This window comes from Athene cunicularia (genome assembly GCF_003259725.1).
Source record: "Athene cunicularia isolate RWA chromosome 4 unlocalized genomic scaffold, athCun1 chr4_part3, whole genome shotgun sequence".
Classification (NCBI taxonomy): domain Eukaryota; kingdom Metazoa; phylum Chordata; class Aves; order Strigiformes; family Strigidae; genus Athene; species Athene cunicularia.
In genome coordinates, this window is record NW_020799100.1 from 14,828,762 (window position 1) to 14,844,699 (window position 15,938).

At 45.1% G+C, this 15,938-nt stretch overlaps 1 protein-coding gene across 1 annotated transcript in view; it reads right to left on the bottom strand.

The window, feature by feature from the left end:
• GPC4 (glypican 4) overlaps positions 1-15,938 on the bottom strand; it is a 58,738-nt gene that overhangs the window by 36,036 nt on the left and 6,764 nt on the right. The window contains exon 2 of the mRNA XM_026848700.1: positions 1,419-1,577. Coding sequence (XP_026704501.1) covers positions 1,419-1,527 — 109 coding nt within the window. The 5' untranslated portion in view covers positions 1,528-1,577. The remainder of the gene's footprint in view (positions 1-1,418; positions 1,578-15,938) is intronic.

Consider the following 15,938-nt stretch of genomic DNA (forward strand, 5'->3'; position numbering starts at 1 on the left):
CTATGGGCTGGATTTCATTAAGTGTCTTGTTCTGCATTTAATAAGCTTGCAAGTCTAGACACTTTGGTTCCCTCTCTATCACCTGTTTGGTGTACCAGCAGGTAGAGACAACAGAGGTTAAGAGGGAAATATTTAGCTAGCAGATTTAGATGCTATCAAGATGATTGCGTAATTCCACTTTGACTCACTGCAATTTCATACCCAGGGACTTTTTCACTCACCCAAGTGCCAATCCCTTTTGAAAGAAAGGGGCTGCTACCTGCTGCAGTAGTGTAGAGGTCCCCGAGAGGTTCAAGGCACAGACTTCGGGGGTATTAGTAGAAAAAAACTGTGTTGGACCAATGATTGAACAAGCAAGAAAATGGTCTGGGGAGCTGTGTGGTGGAATTGCCCTCTCCTACCAGACAGTGATGATGGTGTAAAAGCAGAACAACAGTCTCAGCAATGCAGTCTGCCTGATGCTGCAGGCATTTTCATATTCAACTGGGTGTCACCTCACTCCCCCAGTCAACAAGGACAGCCCAGGCAGGAGTCTGATGCTCTGCTCCTCCCTCCCAGGGATGCCCACGGGGAGCACAGAGGCACCTGCAGAGCCCCGCAGGAACTGCCACGACCAAGAGCTCAGCAACAAAACCAAGAGATGCTACTCGGATCTCAGACGGGTGCTGTGCCTGATGTCTAGGCATTAACTTTGTCTGTTTGCAAGAGGCATTCTTAAAAGAAAGGCACCCAGCTGCAAGGTGGGCAACGCTGTAAGGGTGTGTGCCAGCTACCTCTGGAGGGAGTTTCCTCCTGCAGCTCCCATGAGCCAGGCGTGCCTTATGGAGACCCAGTCTGACGGGACACCACTGCGGATCCGAGGGCAGTGCCAAGACCAGTCATTTGCTTATCAGTCAGCAGTTAGCGTCACTTGAGTGATGGGAACTCAGCTGAGACTGTTCATTTCACTTCTGACCCTGCATCACACTTGAACCCTCGGCCTTTGCACAAAACCAGCTCTTTATCTGCTGCTCTTCTTAGCCCAAAGGCTAAGCGAGATGGATACAATTCCTGTTGGTTCACAACACACTGGAAAGATCAGCATCTTTGTGGATCAGTTGCAAGATGTGCACGTTACAATTACACGTGCTGCGGGGTTGTACCAACAAAACTAACTGCAATCTTACATTAAAAGCAAAATGGTTTTTCAAAAGATTAATCAGAAAGATCTCTCTCTTTGGGAAACAAGCAACCATAACCAGCAAGTATTTCTCTCTCAGGGGATTGCAAAACAAGGCATGCTCTGCCCTCCGAGCCATGAGTCATGAACTTCCCCAGCAAAGGGAGAGGCAGAGCAGAACAACTGCACAGAGAACAACAGGATGAGGATGTTTTACATTTTATCCCAAGGAGAGCAAGTTCAAGGTCTCTGCACTTACCATCAAACTTCTTGTATCGGGAACTAAACATGGTCTGTAGGTGATTGCTAAGCTCTACGACAGCATTTCTGAAGTCGTGTTTACTCTGCTGACTGTACTTTTCCTCCATTTCTTGAGAGCAGCATGTGTAGCCTTGTGAGCAGACTTTCAAGTGGTCACCTGAAAAGCAGAGAGAAAATATCCCGAGTTAAAAGAATACTCTGGGCAAGGGCAAAGAGGTTGGCTTGCAAGGCAGGGGGTGCAAGGACCCACAGCACCATCTACTCCCAAGGAGAACCCCCTCTCTGCGAGAGCTGGACCATCAACACCTGATTCTGTAGAGGAACTTTACAGCAACACATGTAAATACCACACCTTAACTTTTTAATGTTCTTGCAGAAAGACAAGTCTTATTTATTCAGTTAATAAACAGAATAAACAGATACTCATCTTGCACAGTATAGTTTGAAGAACCACAGTATATACAGGTCAATTTGCTGGTGTCTTCCATGAAGTTTTTGCTGAGTATTTTAACTACTTGCAATTCATTCAGTTAATACACAACACAGTATCAATGGCAATGGTCCTTTCTGTAGAGATAAATCATTTTTTCTTCACCTCCCTACCTCCAATTACCACAGAAGTAGTAATCTCTCTCAGAAGCACAGTTAACACTGATATTAAAATATATTGTTTTATGCAACAGCTCATGAAAAAGCCTTATATTTCCCAGCTCCTAATTTTACAGTTTTCTGTCATCATGCTGGGCAAAATTAGGTATTTGTTTTTGGAGAATTCAAACACATTTTTCTTTCTTCACCCTGAAAGATAATTCTCTCCTAAGAGTAATCTGGCTCAAACTGGATTAGTCAGAGGAATTGTAAAGTGTTTCAGTATCTACCATAGTTCCATTTCAAAATTTCACAAGACAATCTGGGCACAGGATCTGGCCCCATATAATTTGCTTTTAGAGTGTCTTGCTGCAGTACAGGATGAAGCTGTCCTCTTCCAGCACCACCAAGAAAATTCTGCTGTCAAGTTCTGTGGGCCAAGATAAACTCTTTGCCTAACAATCCTCAGCTCCAGCTTCTCTGACAGGTCCCACAGCACAGCACCATCACAGGCAGGTGGGCTTATACTAAAGTGGTTCAAACTTGGGCAAACTGTGCAAATCTTTGTCAACACTGAAGATATGATCAAAACAAGCAGTTAGTTTGAGAAACTCATCCTTCCAAGTCAGATGGTATTTTAAAAGACACAGCCTACATGTAAGCTGCTGCCTTCTCTCCCATTTCACACCCCGCTGCCAAACTTTATCCTTCATCCTGAGGAAGCAGATGGAGAAGTGAAGGCTTCCTCCCTACCTGCTCTCACCCTGGAAGCCACCAACAACCTCCAACCACCACTGAGACTCAGACTCACTGACAGAGCTGCAAGGGGCTTGTCAGCCCCCTGCACAGAAAATAACCTCTACACACAACAGGCTGGGAACCATGCACGTACTTAAGAACCATCCTACCTCCTAGAGCATCACAAGTGTGTTCAGAGAAACAAAAGCAGGTTTTGCATGGTGCAAAACAAAGCCTGCCCATGGCTAACGCGAGGATTGCTCCTCTGCCTGCCTTGTGCAAGTTCTCGTAACATCATCTGCCCAACTACTGAACCTTCGCAGACTTTCTAGCCCAGAAATGTTTGTATGTCTCCTTTCAGCCACTTCAAGAACATTTTAAAATTAGATATAAATATTTTTATATCTAGCTACATATATAATTCCTAAGAACCTCTCCTCCTAAATCTATTTTCCTTTTGCACTACAGGGTTTGTTTGTTTTCCCTGGCATTATAGAGAGACCTTGACCAACAGATAATTCTGTCAGAGCTAATTTATTGCACAAGACTGTCTGCTGCTCTTGAATTATGGAAAGCTCAAAGTCTTTTACGGGAAGCAGCATTGCTTAGGCACAACTTACAGAAAAATCTTGCTATCTCTCCCTACAGATATATTTTATTTCAGGGACTCTACTTGCTTCTGTCTCAGAGAAGCACCTCCAGAAGCAAATACAAGGGGTGCAGCACCAAGGGATGCAGCTGCATGTAGCTTGGTAAGTCATCTGAAAGAGAGGAAAAGGTACACCCAGGATTTTTGGTTCCTGCCCACCAAATCCATCCTGGAGCATGCCCGGGCATTCCTCTACAAGCCTGCCTTACTAAGAAGCATTAAAAAAAAGAAAGTGCCCAAGCTCCACCACTTTATTTCACTTTGAATCTCTCTGCTCCAGTTCCAACACAGGACTAAGGCTCTTTGACACAACAGGAAACATAACTAGCAGGGAAGCTATAATTACAGCTAGAGTGACAGCTAGTTTCAAGGTGTCAAAATAATTTTATTTCAAAGCTCTTGTAACAGTTTGGGGATTTTTTTTTCCCTAAATTTCTTTGGGGGTGGGGGGAAGGTATGTTGGAAATATTTTATCTGAAATACACTTCATGATTTCAGTCTCATTTCCATGACGCATGCCCACCTTTGGTGGTTACCATTTACATGCTTCCCAGTCTTTTACGTGGGAGGGCCTCTCCCCTGCTTGGCAGATTCAAACCTACTGATAGTTGGATTTCTTTTCATAGTTACACTCTGCAGACACTCCTGAAGTTGTCCACAGATGCCCTGGGATCCCTAAAACAGTGGTTTTAAGTACTACTCCAATTTATTTATAATAAAGAAAATAAAAGCCCAGTGTATTTCACAGATACAAATAACAGTTACAAACCAAAATCATTTTTCTTTGACGGTCCCCCTCCCCATCCCAGATTTGCACAGTGCCTCCTTGGAACATACGTGCAAAGCCACGCTAGGATAATGCTACTGATAGTAAATCAAGCTTGCACAGAACCCATTTGGTTGATCATTAAGAAATTATGCTCTAAAATGCAACTCAGACATTAAAAAATGAATGACCAAGCAATCTAATTATGGAAGATATTTCTCAGTCATGTCAGCACTATGTGGTCTTGGCTTGTGATCAAGAATTAGCTCTGTCTGGAGCTGCGCAGCTCCAACTACTCAGTGCTAATCGTAGGAGGATGCACTGTGTTACCCAGCGTTAAAAAACAAAGTTTAGGGCTGGGGGCTGCTTTTCTTGCAGATTGCTTATGTCACAGTGGGAGACATCAATAGAAAGTCACTAGAAGATGCTGGGGCCCCCAGTTTTCCCATGAGGGTTGTCCTTAGCACCTCTGCATCCCTCAGAGTATGTCCTTGCTGAACAAAGCAACGGGCACTGACACAGTTTGTGAGAAATCTCACGTCTAGCCTTTGTTTTAAGTCAGCTAGCAGAGCTGATCTGTTCAGCATCCATCCACAGGACTCATCCCACACCCGAGTTTGTAGGGAGAGCAACACAACACCCCCGTGTGCCATTGCCTGCTTGGGTGATGGAACCACCACACGCCCCTTTGGTCAGCGGCTGCAGCGTCAGAAGCTGCTCGCGCCTCCGCGAACAGACCCCAAAGCATGGCATCAGACAACAGCTTCAGAACCCAACAGTGCTAAATCCACGGCATGCAGTGGAATGATAACGATGAAGCCTGGAAATCAGCCGCTGCCAGTGGTCCACGGGAGCATGGACCAGTTGTACACACAGAAACACCAGTCTAGAGCCCAGACCAAAGCGAACTCCTCTAAGGAAAAGGAGTGAAAAATATGAGTATTTAGGCCCACTTAAAAAGAGATCTAATGTTTATGTATATTATGTAAAGAACACTCATTGTGTGTGCTCACTGTCATTCGGCAATAATTATTTCCCAAGTTAAAACCCATCAAACAATGCCCATACAAGGCAACTCTTCATCTACTGATGAGTGTTAAAGACTCGGCAGCTTTTGTAATTTATCACCATGTGAGCACAGCAAAAATATAACTCTGCCACAGCTTCCTTTCAAGTTAGGCTTTTTATTGAATTGTTTGGCAGGGTGTGCAATCATCACTTCGGGGGCTGCATGGCAAAAAGAGCTTAAGTAGCAGAGAATGACTCCAAATATCTACCGCATATGCATACCATGGCTGCAGCTTGTCATGGATTTGCAGATCTTTCTCCTGGCCTGTTGCAGCAAGACTTTTTCTCTATTTTATATTACATATGAATACAGAGAGGAAAAGGAAGGACCAACATTACAGAAGAAGCTTGCTCCTTGGCTAGTTAACAGCACACCTCTGGGGAACGGAGGTGGTGGTTTAAAGATAGAAATGCAATGGTACACGATGTTACCATCTGTACATCCAAGGAAATGTGCTCAGAAAGGTAGTCTTGCAAACTTATGATTTAAGCCATTACAGAAACACCACATTTAGCAGACTCCAGGCACACAGAGTTTCTTCCAAATCAAGTAACTATTTTGCAATGTGTCAGAAAACAAGTTTTCATCGAATGAGTATATGTGCAGCACAAACGCTGAGGTTCTGTGATCTTGAAAACCAGCTCCCTTCACAGAACAATTTTTAAAGACCTTTTCAAAATGTTGTTTCTGGATGTCTAGCATGCTTTTCCAGCCTACTTCTCCTCGCCTTGATCAAGTTCATACCTAAAATATACCCAGCCGTAGAACTAGCTAAACTTTCAGGAGTGGTTTGCTGGTAGGCGGGGGGGGGTATTTCTTTAACACTCCTGTACACAGTCTAGCCCTTCATTGCAGCTCAGTAAACAAGCCAAAAGCAGTTTATGGTCTGAGACACTGTTAGACTTTGCTTCCATGTGACAAAACGGGCTGGGGTAAGCTAGGCTAGTGGAGGAGTGCGAGGCAAACACTGCTGGGGGAACCAGTGAGCGGGGCCACCATTTCAGCCTTGTGCTCTGCCTCTTCCCTCTAGCTCGGCTTGTGTCATCTTTAGAAGAGTTTTATGACTTCCTCTGAACCAACTACCAAAGGAATCCTGGACTGTAATGCCGAGCTCTAATCCGATTTCACACTAGACTTCCCTTCTAATTATCACAGAATATTAGGCTTCCACCCATCATATATAATTGACATGCTACCAAGGCTTTTCAAAACCCCCAACAAAGATGACAAGAAACACTAGCATCACCCCTGAGCACAGCTCTGCTGCTCCAGCCCCACGTTAACAAGGGACAAGGAGAAAGAAAAGCACAAGCTTGTGATTGACTCCAGTGGAGTCATTGAGACAGACACGGCTACCGAACCATCCACCCAATCTGACCACCTTCAATTGTACCCAAAATACCAAAAATTGCCCAGTTTTCTTGGCTAGAAAATGAGCCAGGGATGCTCAGCACCACTGGGAATGGACCATGAGCTCTTGTTCATCTATGATGTTGCTGCCGTAATCCCCAGGGTCTATCGGCACAATCACATATTCCACAGCAGTCCCTGCCCCCAAGGCAAGGCTGGGTCACCCTAACGGCTGCTTATGCTGCTTTTAGATATCTGTTAGTGAAGAGCACTACAGAAATGCAGATAGTGTCTCAGCATATAAATATTTCCAGGTGAAATGACACTAAACTGCAAACACCAAAGCAAGGGAAAAAAAAAAAATCCAACCTCAGGCACAACACACCCAAAAGCAACTCTATTGCCTCCCCCCCAGCTGTCACACATGCCTGCTGCTTGAAGGAGAGCTTTTTGCCTGGCATAAGCAGCAAACTTGAATTTTTTAGTTGACAGCTCTTATCAGAGTACTCCTTTTTCACCAGGTGGTTAGTCTTCTCCGCCTGCTTTAAAGCCGTGCTGCTGGGGCACTTATGTTTATTTTACTGGGGAGAATACTCCTGTGGAGACGGTCGCGTGCCAGGAAGGAAGAGATGTAAAACAGTATTGAGGTCCTGCTAACGGAGGTGATCCATCCACAAAGGGCAGAGTTAGAAGTTTCTAAACTCACATCCTGCAAACAATTCAGTGCTGTCAGTACCCTCCGGTTGGAGCAGGTCAAACGGGGTTGGGACACTCAGAGCTATACCTCCCTTGGTGATCCCCAGTACATGCTGCTATTTCCAGCCCAAAACACTGCTGCACGCTTCCAGGAGAAGTGCTTTGTGCAGCATCCTCCCAACGTCTATCACCAGACACAAAATAACACACCCCATTTTCAATTTCCCATCCTAAAGGCCACCATCACACAACCAGAATCAGTCTTCCTTTCTTCCCTCCTCAAAACATCTGCAATTCCTATTGGGATCTCAAAGCCAGAAAGCACCAAAAAAAGAGTGCACCCCACATACCCAAACCCAGGTCCTTGCCGTGGGGGTCAGCAGCCAGCATCACCCTCCGGTCAGGCACAGGGGCTTCAGCCCTTCCCCAGCCACAGAACCCCTTGTCCCAGCTTCAACCACCATGGATGCTCATCCCCGCCTGTACCCCTTTTTTCCAACCATTCAGGATTTTTTTAAGCCAGAAGACATCCTCACGTGCAGTCGGCTCCCAAAGCTGACTGGTAAGGTTATGGAAGTACCGCAGTTTGGCAGCGTGTGCCAGCCTGCCGCATATTTAACATCCCACTCAATTAGCAACCGTTTTATATAAATGGTTTATTTGCCTTATTAATGTTAAAGCCACTTGTTTCCCCCGCGCTTCCACTTAGGTTATTAATCAACGTGTGTTTCAGTTTTTCGCTGATTACTCTAATGGCACAGAAAAATTCCCCAGACTCACAGAGAAAGTTTATAATATTGAAATGATTTTTTTTTTCCCCCAAAACTTGTCAAGCAGTCAAAATACACTCTGATACACAAACCAAAGGCCTTTCACCTACGCTTAACAACAGTGAACTATTTTCAGTCGAGCTTTACTGCATCTGTTAACTCAGCTGCTAATCCATCTTGCAGGCGCAGGGAACGCCAGTGCACACAATACCTCAGTGACATACCTCCCTTCAACACAACAAATAATCCTAATTATTTCCATAGCACGTACCTACAGTTACTTAAAATATCGTACACAACTGAGGTCTGTCTGGCTTCTATTTTTCCATTTTGCTTTGTTGACAGCTTTGGTTTCCCAAATTTACTGCCAAGAGGGTCAGGGACTGAAGAGAACAAGAGAGATTTATATCCATGTGTGTACATTAAGCCAAATGCACATTAGGAACCTCAATTTTCTCCTGGAAAGAGCAACTTAGGACACAAAGAGGGCTCTTGCCTTCCACCCATCCAAGTCCAAATTACTACTGCAAAGCTCGTCTTCAAGCTCATGACAGAGCCAGGTCCCTGAAGGACCAAGTCTGGGCAAATACTGCCCACTGAGGCTGACCAGAGCAATTCTAGGACATCCCTCCAGGGCTGGGGCAGACCAGGAGAGCCCCTTCCATGCTCCTAATGCAGCTTTTCAGCCCCAAACAAGAGACAAAGACCTGCCTCTGCTCTCCAAGGCACCCTGGAGAAGCATCACTGGTCAGCTGAGGTCCTCTCCTGCCCAGCTCCCCTGTTGGGGTTGGGGCAGTAGAAAGGTTCAGATGGAGGTCCCCATGGACCAAACCCAGAAACTCTCTAGAGCACATCTCAGCCCAGGACTGAGCCCTTTGCAGGTGATATCCAAGCACAGAGGATGCAGGACTTCACCTTCAGCAGGGTTTTAAGAGTTCATTTAAAGTTAAAACCCTGCTCACCTGAGGAAAAATACCATCATTGCTTCATTTCCACAGCACAACCAACAATTTCCTTCCCAACAGGGTGGCCTGAATACTGCGAGGTTTTACACCCTGGAAAAATATGCCATGATAGAGTGCGCTTTCATTCCAACAAACAGGATATTGAGTCAATTAGTGGCACACCAAACACAAACCAGACAGATAAAGATAATGCATTTCTGCAAACATCAAAAGAGAGAGAAACCACACAAAGACCTGAATATACAAATAAGGCATGAAAAGAAAAAAAAAGAATACTACATAATTAAACTTATTATTTAAGCAAACCTGTGGAGTCAAATAGCTCTGGTTAACTGGAGGATTCTCCCTGGCTCTAGCTAAGCCAGAAAGCTTCAATGAAAACCAAGAGCTGTTTCTTAATTAAAAAACAAAACCAAAAAAACCCTCTACTTGACATTGCTGAGTGAGAACTTAGGAAATGCAAATTCTCTTTATTATCACCAAATTCTTCAGGCATGAAATAGTTTTCATAACGTGTCTCTGCCTACGTGCCCTAAGTGAGAGGTGTTACACAACAGACAAGTTATGCTGAAAATTATCTTAGTTTTTTTCCACTTCTCTAGTGAGGAGGACGGATACACAAGGCGTACAAGAGACCCACCTCCGGGACAGCTGAGACAGGTAGTGCCCCTCCATCAGCCACCAAAGAACACCTAGAAAGCCCAACACTTTCAGTCAGTAATTCTGGGTATATGTAAAGGTAAAAATAAAAGTCATGATAAAAAGAACAAACAACACTGCATGCAGCTAGTGACCAGAATTCAACAGAAATCATCCAGAAAAAAATCCAGCAGATTTTACAGGGGTAACCCAAGAAACCCCCCACCAAGTATAATTTCATGGAATTAAGGGGGGATTAGGGGAAGAGAACCCATTGGGAACAGCAAATACACAGAATTACTGAAGCCTCAGGCACAAGGAACAGTAAATAGAAGTGATCTGGCTGGGAGACAGTTACTTTCTGTGTGAGCCTTTTCATTTTTTCCTCAAATTCCCCATTAAGAAGGCAAAACAAAGCCAAAAAAACTGCCTGTTTGGTTTTTTTCCATAAAGCTTTGGGCTATTTGCCAAAAAATCAGCTTATAACCAAAACGGATTCCACCACAAACACTGTCATTCCAACTGGAATATTTTTTCTTTCTTAACAACATCTCCCTCCACTCCCTTCTGCACTCCCCAGACCCTCCACTGGGCACCTCCCAGGATGCTCACCAGTGCAGGAAAGCACCACACATGGGCAGGAAGGAGAAACAGGAGTAAGCTGCTGGCAACCACTTTTCCAGTATTTTTTTAATTTTTTTTCTCCCTTTTCAAACATAGCTGATTCCAGCATCAATGCACAAAAACATGTTTCAGAGCTGGACAGTAGTTTCTTGTGAGATGCACCCAGGCTCACCTGTTTGTGCCAGCAGACTGATCACCTGCTGGCAAGTCCCGGATGACTCTCGAAAGCTTCAGCTACATTTTGAGGTCATACAACCCTAGTGAATCTGAGGTTCGTGCCTTTTTGAGGGAGAAAAAACAAAACCCAAAAAACCCAAAAACAAACAAACGACGAAAACAAACTCAAAAGAAAGTGTTCATGGGTTTGTGGAAGCACTCTGTCTGATGAAAAAGATCTCCCCAGCTGAGAGCTGCACAACCATGGAAAGCCACAGCAATGCCAAATGGTGACACCGGCACATTTCAAGGCAAGGACCACTGTCCCAAGGTGCTGGTGCTGTGGCCGTACAGTCAGCCCCTCCGAACATCCCACCCTTCCAATGTCACCAGCTATGCAGGGTTTGATAAAAGTTTTCCTGCTTGCAAAAGCAAAACCAAGCACGCACCATCGCACAAAGCGGAGCTGCCATTTCCACGTGTTAGAAGTGCAGCAACAGGAATAAAAGTACTAAGGGCATGTAAACTGGCAGCTGTGACCCAAGCAAAAAATTTTTAAAAAGCCCCAAAACCTAAAGATGTTTTTAATTCCTTAAATAAGAAACAAAGCTTGTGAAATTCAGCCACAATTTCCTGTTTTCAAGATAAAAAAAAAAATATCCCGGAATTTATACTAACAATAATCTAATCTATAAATTAGAACGCAAAAGAGATGTTCGTTAACTTCCAGAGAGATTAATTCTCTGTTGCGGGATCCAAAATAGGCACTACGAAACCTGCTGCAATTCTGAGACTAGCTTCATACAGAAGGAAAAGGGAAGGGGAAAAAAAAAAAAAACACAACACCACCCCACCACCCCCCCCCAGCAAGCTGCAAACTACTATATTAAAGGGCAGTGTACAAATAAATATGCAAATATCCAGGAAGTCGCAGGATGATGTTTTTCACCCATGAGGACACACTCCTTCGCACTGCCTTGGGTGGTTTCAGGGGCTCAGCAGAGAGCCAGGACCAGCCAGGGCCACCCAGAAGTCCTGGGTGTCATGGACAGGAGGTGTACTTTTGCTTCCATTGCTTTGATAGCAAAACCCACACAAGTCCCTTGCTCCACGCAGCTGCCAATGGTGGGGCTTACTTCCCACCCTGCAAAGGCATCCCAGACTTTAGACCAGAGCACCAACTCCTTGTCTCTCCTTCCTCCTGATGCCTTATGCACCACTGGCCACCCACACCCCAGCACCCAGTACCACCAAATCCCCGGGAATCCCACTCGGGGGGGGGGAAGCAAAAGTGAGCCAAAGATCTTGCTCAATTTGCAAGAGCATTGCTTGCTTGGGGTTTTTTGGGGGCAGGAGTTATGACTTCTGGTAATTGAAAGTACAAACAAAAAGATTAAAAGCTTTAAGGGTTGAGGTGTAGCAAAGTCCAGCTGTAATCTAACAGTCAGCTCATGCCAGGAAACTGGCTGCCTCTGCACATCCCCATTGTCCCCAAAGGCACCTCACGAGGCAGAAAGCAGTGAGCTTTGGACTGCTTCTATCATGAATGGCTAAAACCTGAAGGCCAAGGAAGAACAAGTCCACTCGGGTAGGTTGCCCATCCACACCTGCGGAGAGCCACAAGCGAGTGCTGCCCCGTGACCCAGCCAGCAGACCCCACAGTCACCATCAATTCCCCTCCCTCACCACCAAGGCGAGTGAAGAAGGGCTTGCCAGGCTGATGAGCATCTGACACCAGCATTTAGATAAATGCAACTGGTTGTAATGTTCTTTTCAGGCCTGGTTTGGAAGAGGTAAGTTCTCACCCAGCAGTACAACCTCACTGTGCGGAGCCATGCCCATGCCCCACCTGCCCTTGATGGTGCACTGCCAGCCCAAAGGGTCCTGATGGTACCTGCAGCACCAAAGGCCATCATCCCTTCATCTTCTGGCCAGGCCACAGGTAAACTTCACTTTCTTCCAGGCAGGGACAAATCTTGCCCAGAGCACAGCAATACAACGGCATTAACTCTTCTGGTCTGACCGCCCAGCTCCCTCAGGTCCCACTTGGTAGATGGTTGGCTCCAGACAGCACTTGATGCCACTTTGGCTCACTGGGGACCAACCCTGAGAGGCCTTTGCTCCCCAAATCCCTCCTTATTCAAGCCAAGAGATACCCACGGCCTTTCTGCAAGACCTGAGTAACCAGCCTGACCTATGAGGGGAGGCAAGGTCCCCAAAACAACTCTGACAACATCACACCGTTTCTCAAAACAAACTCACTGGCACGCAAAGTCCTTCAGTAAGAGACCTCCTACCGGGCTTAGCTCAGCCCCGGGATGAGCGTTCGGCAGTTGGGGGACGTCAGTTCCCTGCACAAAGCGACAGTTGTGCAACGCCAGCAAAAACAGAGCCCAGGCATAGCAAGAATCGTTCATTTGTAGGATGTTTCCCACCAACTGCAGAAATATTTGCTCCAACAGCCTTGAAGTCTTTAAGGAAGAACTCGACTTTCTCCCCCCACCCCCAATCTACTCTTTTCCATTTCTCCATGCAGCAACTGAACTAACTCAAACCTACCCAAATCCTCCATGAACACACCCTAACTACCAGACTCTCCCCTCGCACAACGGGGTCGCTCCCCACATGGCCACATCCTGCCGCCCCTCGTAGGACAATTAGCCTTAATCCTCGTTAGTTCTGTACGTTTCCTTTAAATCCTGTTACCGCATTCCTCCGTGCACTCGAGCGCGGCTCAGCCTGCCTCCGTGGCGGTGACGGTGACCCCACGGTGCCTCCTGGCTCCTGACCCGCCAGAGCTGCACTGGTCCCAAGGGCTGCAGTGCTCCCGGACTAATCTATCTTCACTGATTAGTTCTTAATCAGGAAGGCAGACGCAAACGAAGGGTGCAGATGAAAAGAGAAAGGGGGAGGGGGATTAAACAGAAAAAAATAAGTATTTCTTCAAGGCAATGTTCCCCTTTGCTGCTTTAAGAGACAACTAAGAAAACTTGGTCCAAAAAGCAGTGTTTGAAGTCTAGCTACTTTCATATTTATAACGTTTGAGTCACTCCAGAAAACCCCCGCCAAAGCAGACCAAGTTGGACTACTACATTCATTTATTTTGGAAGTTTATCCAAGCCTTGGTTAAATATAAACAACGCGCCTGGATGTGAGAGAACATCAGAGCCGGGCTGCTGGAGCGGCAGGGAGCTTCCACCCGCTTTGATAGCGCCAAGGCACAAGATGGTATCAGTGCAACCCAAAATGTACTTACTCCTTCCTGGAGAGGCACAGCAAAGCACTGGGAAGTTACTGCTTGTCCTTGGGAGGCATTCTTGCCATACTAATATTATGCAAAGGATTCAGCTTAGAAATCTCAGGCACAATCAAGGCATTTAGACCTGACTCATTAATGGCCAACAGTTAATAAACTGGAGCTGTAATTCCTCTGTCTGGGGGGTTGGGGGTATTTAAGCCAAATCTGTAAAAAGAAAAAAAAAAAAAAAAAAAAAAATCTATTACAGCTGCACTACTGATCTGTTATTGAAGGTAGGAAGCACCTCCCTATCTAAAACACCCTGAAAACCAAAAGTAAAATGAGACTTTATCACGTCTCTATTGAGAAAGCACTTCCCAAAAGCCAGTTAGTGCATCGGTATTCCTAAACCTGTTTCCAGCAGGGTCATGGAAAACCAATAATTGGTAACATGTCTTAATGCTCAGTCCTCTTTAACACGCCCAAGGAAAATCCTCCATGAAACAAAAGTTTTACAGAGCATTAATTCTCTTGAGCAACACCTGCATGAGAAGACTACAAATTAGTCTTTGGAGCCTGCCATTCTCCTTTTAATTTAAAGTTTAAGGTAACACCAACACACCAAAACCCAAGGTCTTTCTTGTGAAAAGCTGATCTGAAAACACATGGTTAGCATATTGCCAAGTTTGAGAGACACCCCGAAAGAGCGACAATGTGAACTTTTGGGACTTCAAATAAACAAATTTCAACTAATCAATCTGGAAAGTCTGTTTTCTATTTGTGGCTTTGGGTTTGCTGTTTTATGTTTCTTTTTTTGTCTTCGCTGTTTGTTTGCTTTCAATTACCCAGGCCCCTCCTTATCCTAACCTCTAAAACTGCTTGTGCTGTGCCGGCCGGGAGGCAGGCAGCAAGACACTGCAGTCGTGCAATCGCAAATGTGAGCTGGAGGATGCTCCTTCTTCAAAACCCACTGATTTTGCTCTCAAATGAGCTTTTTTTTGCTGTGTGCCCCCCACAGCAAGGGTATGGCATCCTGTCTTCTGGAGCAGGGAGTATTTGCTGTTTCACAGGTCATCAGGAGGTAGCAAACAAAGCTTACCAGATGTGGGTTTTATCACCTCAAGTGGAACTACTATTTTCTTTATGGGAACCCTGGTTTTTAAGGTTTTATCAGATCACTGCGATTACAAAAGCTTCACTTACATGCTCAAAAGCTCCTATAAAATCTCTAGTTCAAGGTTTATTTGGTCTAGGTGGTTTTCAACTTGGAGGAATGACTTGCAGACACAAGTAATTTGTCCTATAAGCTTTGACTGACCAGTCGCTCAGTGCGCTCGAACCACGCCTGCCTTCCGAGTAAAATTCCATCAACTCACTGACCAAAAGATGTTCTTTTAAGAATATTTAAAGAAAAAGGAAGAAAGGGAAAAAAGAAAATAAAAGAACTTGCAGCAAAAAGGAAGTTTCAATTACTTTGTGAAATCAAGCAGAAAAATTAAGATCCAAGCAAACTTCATTAGCTCTGACAAGCAAATGCTGATGCCTTTGTTTCCAGTGTGTGCAAAACTCTTACTAAGGAGGGGCGTGTGTGGTTTTGGGTTTGATTTTTCTTCTTTTTAAGCCACAGAAATATGCTGCTTTTTTTTTTTTTTTTTTTTTTTTTTTTTTTTAACACAACACGCCTTGTTATAACTGGGGTTTGCAAAGATATTCAAACCAAGAAATTGGCACAGAGCTATCACAAAGCAGCCGATTCTTCTCTAAGCATCCACCAATATTTTTCCATGTGTCAATAGTACTTCACAACCACATTTATCTATGTAAAAACCCACATTAATAAGCCCTTCCCCTGCCTACAAAACCTGCCAAGCAGAGTGACATTGCAGATAACTTAGGAGTTTAGAGCAGGTTAATAGACTCCAGAAAAAGATATACAAAAGGCCAGATTTTCAAATGCATTTTGCATCCACACATTTTTTTTCCAAGACAGTTTGGCTCTTATTAAGCATTTCATATTCAGTTTGTGGTCTGTGGTCCAGAGGCGACTGGAGGGGACTGTGGAAGCACACAATGGCAGTAGTCTGAGGCTTGCAATATAGGGGGCTATGGCCCCCCTGAAAATTAATTTTTAGAGGGCTCACAAACTAAGACAGTTTGAGAGCTACGCTATCCACTGCCTTGCTCAGCCGTACACTGCTCCTGCTGAACAAACCAGCTCCCTAAGGGAGGGTGGGTGGGCTGTAAGTTGGTGGAGCAGTTATTTTTGTGCC